At 26.9% G+C, this 7676-nt stretch overlaps 1 protein-coding gene across 1 annotated transcript; it reads left to right on the top strand.

Annotated features, from left to right (window-relative positions):
* The first annotated feature begins 2064 nt into the window (after positions 1-2064).
* Positions 2065-3490, top strand: LOC101219833 (abscisic acid receptor PYL4). The gene has a single exon (XM_004148121.3). It carries the CDS (start codon positions 2282-2284, stop codon positions 3011-3013), a length of 732 nt encoding a protein of 243 aa, XP_004148169.2. The 5' UTR covers positions 2065-2281; the 3' UTR covers positions 3014-3490.
* Positions 3491-7676: the final 4186 nt, after the last annotated feature.

Raw genomic sequence — 7676 nt, 5'->3', positions numbered from 1 at the left:
ATTAAAAATATAGAAATAAATATAAATATTATAAAAGTTTGAGAATTTCCCTCTTTAAGGGGAAAGTTATAAAATCTCTTCGAAAAAATGGGAAAATAAATTTAAATTTCTATATTACAAAATACACTATATCATTACTTTAATCAACACGTCCACATTATTAGATATTAATTTATTTGAAAAAAAGTGAAAGAGAAATCCCATAAAACGTCCCTTTTAAAACCATCTTATTTATTTTCTAAGAAGTACTTATTGAACCGAATTTTCCTTTTATAAAATAAATTTAGGGGAAATTTTCAAAGTAATAATTGTGAAAGTTGAAAGTTTTGAAACTAATAAATTTCCTTTTATAATTCTCAGTTTTGAAGATGTGTTAATTTTGAAAGATAAATGTATCAATTTAATTTTTTAATTTATTTTTGGTTATGTTCAAATTGATACAAATATTAGTTTAAAGTTTAATAAATTGATACTTAGAATTTATTATTTAAATTAATATAATTACTAGTTTAGAATTTGAATTGACTGTTAATATATAATTTAGATTACATGATAGTTGAAAATATTTATAGGTATAAAAGAAATATGAGGTTATTAAATTTAATTCCTTTGAACTCAACTGTTAACAATTTTATTTCTCAATTACAAGTTTATATTATTTTTTGAAGAGTGTAATGTTGGGTTTGGTAAGACAACCACTTGGATTGATGCCATTAATTCATTATATTTGTTTTTAGAAACTCTAAACCACGCGATAAATCCTAATAAAATATAATTTAGTTAATTGATGAATTAATATTTGTTTTTAATTACGTATATTAAATATCATTATATATTTAGAGTTTACAAATTTTTACTAAGGCATATAATTAATTATTTTTCTATTCTTTCACTATTTAATATAAATATTTTCAAATATTCTAGCTTGTAGCTATTTAATTATTCGTTGAAATTTTAAATATAATAAAGTAAATTAAACTATTATTGTTAATAAATTTGAAATTTTTACTCTATTCATATATATTTTTAACATCTTTATGATTTGGAATAATTTTTCTAAATTAAACAGTTCAACTTTCAATTTTTTAATTTAAATATAATGGAAATTTATCTATTTTTATTTTAGTTAATTATTTATTTAGTTAACATCTTGGGATATTATAAACTTAATTTTAATATATGGTTTAAATCCATTCTATACTAAGTTAACAAAAAATTTCATCCACATATTTATTTATACAAAAAAGTTAAAAGTATAAAAAAGAATGCTATTTTTAATATTTTACATTTAGGTACGGTAAAGAAAACAATACAACTTTTTAAATTCTCTTTGGTATAAACTAATTCTTACATTTTTGTTTCTTTCAAAATTATGCCTATTTTTCAAAATCTCATCTCTTAACTCTTTTTTAATAAAAAATCAACAAACAAAAGCAAAAGTTATAAAATTTATTTTTTCTAGTTTTTGAAAAGAATCTTTTTAAAAATAATAAAATAAATTAAAATATTTACATGCAATATCAAAATTATAGTTGATTCCATGGCTGTTTATCAATAAAAAAAGATATAAATGTATATTTTGTGATGTGTTGTAAATATTTTATCAAATTTAGACTATTTTTTAAAATTCAAAATTAACTTTTAAAATATTAATAAGAGTAAATTGTCCTTAACCAATGGCTCCTATTTATTATCTTTGCTTCTAAAAAAAGCAAAAATGTAATATTGATACATACGAAAATAAACAATAAATCAGAAGAGGTAAATCAGAACAAAATAAATAAATAAAATAAAATAAAATAATAGCAAGTAGCATATATGTTTTTATTTTATTTCCATGTTTTTAAGAATACAAAATAAAATAAATTTGGTAGATGGCAAAGTTGTAATTGCACGTAAAAAAAGGGTGATTAGTGATGAACCAAGTCCAAAGGCGCTTGCAAGTTGATGATCCACTTGCAAGTCCGGCGTAAGCTTTATGATCAAATAATAATCTAAATAAAATAAAAAAACATTTTCAATTCAAAAAAAAGAAACAACTAAACATAAACATATATATATATATGTAATATAATAATATAACCTCAAACGAAACAATCTCTCTCTTATTTCTTAGCATTATATATAATCAGAAAATGGCCATTTTGCGATCATCTATTCGTATTCTTAACTCACACCCTTTAACTTTTCTCTCCATAATCACTGATTTTTAGAGAGACAAACAGGGGCCAACACATAGAGATAGAGAGAGAGACCCAGAGATTTTTTTTTTCTTTCAAGAATGCCTACTTCCATTCAGCTTCATCGACTCAATCCCACCGCCAATCCCGGCGGTGGCGTCGCCGCAACCACCATGAACTGTCACAGGAGTGCCGCGGCAGCAGCACTGGCGGTCACGCGGGAGAAAAGGACCATCAGCAACAGCACCAGTACTAGCATGGCCTCGTTGACGGACGCGGCTCCGGTACCTGTGCCGGACGCGGTAGCACGGCACCACGCTCACGACGTCGGACCGGAACAGTGTTGCTCTGCCGTGATCCAGATCATCGACGCTCCAGTTCATACGGTGTGGTCCGTAGTTCGACGGTTCGATAATCCACAAGCGTACAAGCATTTTCTGAAAAGCTGTGACGTAATCGACGGTGACGGTACCGTCGGTAGTCTCCGGCAAGTTCAAGTCGTTTCTGGACTTCCGGCTGCTTCGAGCACCGAACGCCTCGAGATTCTAGACGATGAGAGACACGTGTTGAGTTTTCGCGTGGTAGGTGGGGACCATCGCCTACGAAACTACCGATCTGTTACAACACTGCACGCGATTTCATCATCTTCTTCTTCTTCTTCTTCATCAAATCAAAACGGATCCAGATCTTCAACGGTTGTGGTGGAATCTTATGCCGTTGATGTACCCCAAGGCAACACGAAAGAAGAAACGTGCGTGTTCGTTGATACTATCGTACGGTGCAATCTTCAATCTCTTGCACAAATCGCTGAAAACATGGCTAAAACTTCCTAATTGTTTCAATTTTAATTTTAAATTTCCATATCAATTTCTTTCCCTTCTTCTTCTTCTTTTTTTTTTTTTTTTTTGTGATACAAGTGCGGAAGTAGATTTTATTCGCACTGTGAATCATTAGCCATTATTAACATCATATCTTCATGATTTGCATAATTTTTCTTCATATTTTAGGTGTTTTTTTCCCTCTTAGAAACCGATGATCTGCAGATTATGTGCAATGGTTTGAAGGAGAGATTCGTACACACCGATCGAAAATCGCATCACATGTCACTTTTTTTTTTCTTGTACTACGAAAATTTATTGTATATGTACAAATTTGTTGTTCCTTTTTTTGAAATAGAATTCTCTCTCCTGAAATTAGGCTTTGTATCCGCGGCCATTTTGTATTGATTATGATCAATGTGTTGTTGTTGGTTTGTAATTAATTTTATGTTGGTTAGTACGTAAATGTGGCTATTGTACTATTTCCAGCTCCATGCATGTGTTCGATCCTCTATATCCCTTCCTTTTGCTCAACATATGACGATGATGATCCTCTATATCTCTATTTTTGGTTTTACAAATTTGGTTAGTACTTTCGGTGGAGAGTAATACTATTGCACCTTCCGCTACAATTATAAAAACATCTTTATTCAAATAAAATTTAAGTTTAATTAAAACACATTTTATCAACAATTTGATTAAATATAAATATAAACAATAACAATAACAAGTGTATGGAAATTAATTTTGAATGATTATTAATGAGTATAGAAACTGTGAAATCAATTGATGATTGTCAGCTTTCTAACTACAGGTGCAAAAATGGAAAGTCACATTGTATGAAACTACATCTACAAGTCTACATTATTGGGAAGGCCAACACATAATGTGACTGATTATGTTTTAAAAAAAATATATTTCTTAGTGTTTTTCAAATATATATATATATAAAAAAAATTATTCAAGATACACATCTAATCATAATCATGCACCATCATCTTAATGTCTAATTAACTTTTTCAAACTTGATTCATATAATTACCAAATAGAACCCAAAAAAATGTGTGAAAATTATTGTATCAATATTTGTGTAGTTGATCTTGATTCATAAAACTAGGTGGTTGAATTTTAAGTTAGAATGTTGTGTTTACATAGAGAAATAAAAGGAAAAAGGATGTGGAAGGAGAAAGCATTTAAGAAACTTTCTTAAAACCCTATTTCCATAGCGTTACTTGGAAAAAGTTGATAAATAGTAGGGTAAGTTCAAAAAATTCAAAATTCCTCTTTAAGGGAATATAAAGTACACAACAATTATAGCTAAAGGATGAAGAATGGTTAAGTAAAGAAAGGGCATGAAGAATGAGGAAAGGAAGGGGATTTGATTTAATAATATTTGAACACAAATGGAATTAAAATAGTGAATTACATATAAATATAAATAAAATATTTGGAGGAATCAAACAGCTGCAAAGTGCAAGTGGGGGAAGAAGAAAGAGTAGAAGAAGGTAAGGGGGTATGCTTTTGATTAATACTAACCAACTTGGTGTTGTGGAAAAACAAAAGAGGGGCCATTGCAACTTGCTCTTCTATTATATATTTTTATTCTCAATTTGAGTTTCTTTTTTCTTCTTTTTCTCTGTAATTTTTTTTCAAATTTTGAAAACTTTTGCAACTTGCTTAACCAACTTGCTCATATAAAGACACCTTTTTTTAATAATAATAATTTTTTAGGCTTTTTTTTTCTCTTTAAATTATATAAATTAAATTAAATTCTTTCCTTCTCTCTTTTGTAGGCTGAAGTAATTGACTTAATATATCAATTTAAGAAATATTTGATTGAAGCAATAAATTTTAGGTTTGAATCGTCATAAATATTTTTATTATGTAGTAAAAGAAACTACACACCACAAAAAGTAATATGAAATTGCTACTCATATAAATATAATATAAATAATCATTATTTTGAAAATAATAAAATATTTATGGTTAATTTTGTTAATAAAATTTTATTTAATTTTATCCAAATTTTCGTAAAATTAAGACTTCAGTGTTGTCGTCAACATTAATATTGGATAATAATGCATTTGAAACTTTTTCATGCATCAATCCTCACACATATTTATATTTCTTGTAACATCGATTTTATAAAATTTACAATTAGAATTAATACATGATACAATTATTAATGAAAATTTTAAGTAAAAGTCTAAATTGTTACGATTGAAAACTCATACAATGTTTTTTTTCAAATATAATCTAATATTTTAGTGTATAAATTGATATTTATCTTATCCTATAAAAATTAATATATGCATTTTTTTAAAAAATAATAATAGAGGGAGTAGAAGCTATTTTGGTGAATTATATTAGGAATTAATTAAGACATAAAAATAGATTGAGTATCACATTATTTGTTATGAAATAAATAATAATAATAATAATAATAATAATAATTGATGTATGAAAATAAAAAAGAATGAGAAGCAAGTTGCAAAGGAAAGATCACATCATTTGATATGAGTATTAATTAGGTCATTAATACTCACGTTTATTTTTCTTGGAATTTTGAGTACTTGGAATATTCTTTCTCAACTATGCATTTTACGGCTTTCTCAAAATAATAAATTATAATCTAATTAAATTAAATTGTAGTATATTTTATATAAATTAATGTAACAAAACCCGAACGTATTTATGACTCGGGTAAGAAAACAAAAGTCCATGAAGTTAGTAAAATATTTTCATAATCTTTAGGTTTGTCATTGAATATTGTCGATGATTAGTCATATCTCTTTCTTCTTCTTCTTTCTATGTGATTTCTTCTCTTTCATATTTTTTCATTTCCTCTTTTAGATTTTATTTATTTCATTTTTAAACGATTTATTCTTCGGTTTAAATCTCCTATTTGTTCCTCATCATTTTCAGCAATAGTTTTTAAAGCTATTTCACAATTGTTTCAATATTTTTGTTCATCTTCCTTATATTTGAGAATATATATCAAGATTAGTTAAATATTATTTTAAATTATCAACACGATCGTTTAAATTTGAAGTCTTTTTCTCATAGTTTAAAACAAACTATACAATCATTTTGACATGATCTAAACGATCATTTACCATAGTCAACATGATTGTTTAGCATGATCAACACGATTGTTAAATTTGAAATTTTTAACGATCATTTACATTGAACTACACGATCGCTTAACATAATCCACACGATCGTTTTCCAAGATCAACATGATCGTTTGTCATGGTCAGCACGATCATTTAAATTTGAAGTCTTTTTTCTCATCGTTGAAAAGAACTACCACGATTATGTATCTTGACTTAAACGATCGCAGATCATTCATTTAGATTGTATTACACAATCGTTTAGAAAACATATATTACTTGCGCGCGCTTAAAGCTGATTAATTGGATGTTGACAAGAGTATTTTTTGTATTTTTCATTGTAGAACTTAGAGTTTTTCTATCTTTATAGAAACCCTAAAATTTCATTATTTGACATTTGTGGAGAGCTTTTTTCCTTTTTCTTTTCTTCTTTTCTATATAGTGATACGAAATTATGAGATTTTGGTTGTTAGTTATGAAAATTATATGCATTTTTAACGTATTAAATTAAGTGAATAAATGTCAACAATCCCAACTCACACATTAAAGATAAAGTAAAAGTATTGCTTCCAAAACTTTAACTCTTGGTTTATGGTTAAACGATTACTCCATTTACTCAAACTCAAGTTATTTAAATGTACATCTTTAATTAAGTTATCAAAATTTTAAATCTTTTGCCTTTGTAATTATTTGATTTTTTGTTTTGTTTTTGTTTTTCAAATTAAGTTTATTTTTTCTCGATAAATTTTACCTAAATTCTACAAAAACAAAATCTATCTTTTAAAAACTATTTTTTAGTTTGAATTTTTAAAATTAAGTTAGTTATTGATTATCAAATTATTTAAAATGACAAAACTGATAAAAATATTTATAAATAAAGTAAAATTTCGCTCGTCTCTCGATACTAAATGATAATAATTTATTGGTATCTATAAATGTCGTGTTGATTTTGAATTTATTTATAAACAATTCTTTATTATATACATGAGACTATAGTGCTCAATTACTTAATCCCAACCTCCCACTCACCCCAAGTGAATTTATGCATGTTGTCTATATGTTCTACAATGACACATTATTAGTCTCAAGAAAGTATGCTTCTTACAAATTGCCTCTAAATAAAAATCATTGGAGGATATTAGTGAGAAATTAAAAATCATTGGAGGATATGGATAGAAATTTTAATTTCTTTTGTTTATTTATTTTAATATTATATTTTATTGGTATTTTGTATTGTTCTATTTTCCTCCTCAATTTTGCAATACTTCAATTTTTAGTTCACCTTTTTTAAACAAGGTGGGAGTTTTGACTAAATTTTTAATTTTGTTACAAAACTCGTTTTCTTAAAAAGAATTTAATGGTTCCAAGAAAAAGAGAAGGGGGTTGTTACTTGAGAAACTATTATAAATATTATTAATATAGGTGTCTATTAGCAATGCAGAGTGTTCATAGCTACATGTCACTTTTCTCTACATCCAACTTATCAACACGAGCTCTAATCGTCTCCTTCGTTAAAGGTAGGTCCTAATGGTATGTTGATTTTTTTTCTACTCGTTATTGTTGGG

This window comes from Cucumis sativus, chromosome 5 (genome assembly GCF_000004075.3).
Source record: "Cucumis sativus cultivar 9930 chromosome 5, Cucumber_9930_V3, whole genome shotgun sequence".
In the NCBI taxonomy this organism is placed as follows: Eukaryota; Viridiplantae; Streptophyta; class Magnoliopsida; order Cucurbitales; family Cucurbitaceae; genus Cucumis; species Cucumis sativus.
Note: the sequence above shows the minus strand (reverse complement) of the source record. Positions and strands in the feature narration are given on the sequence as shown.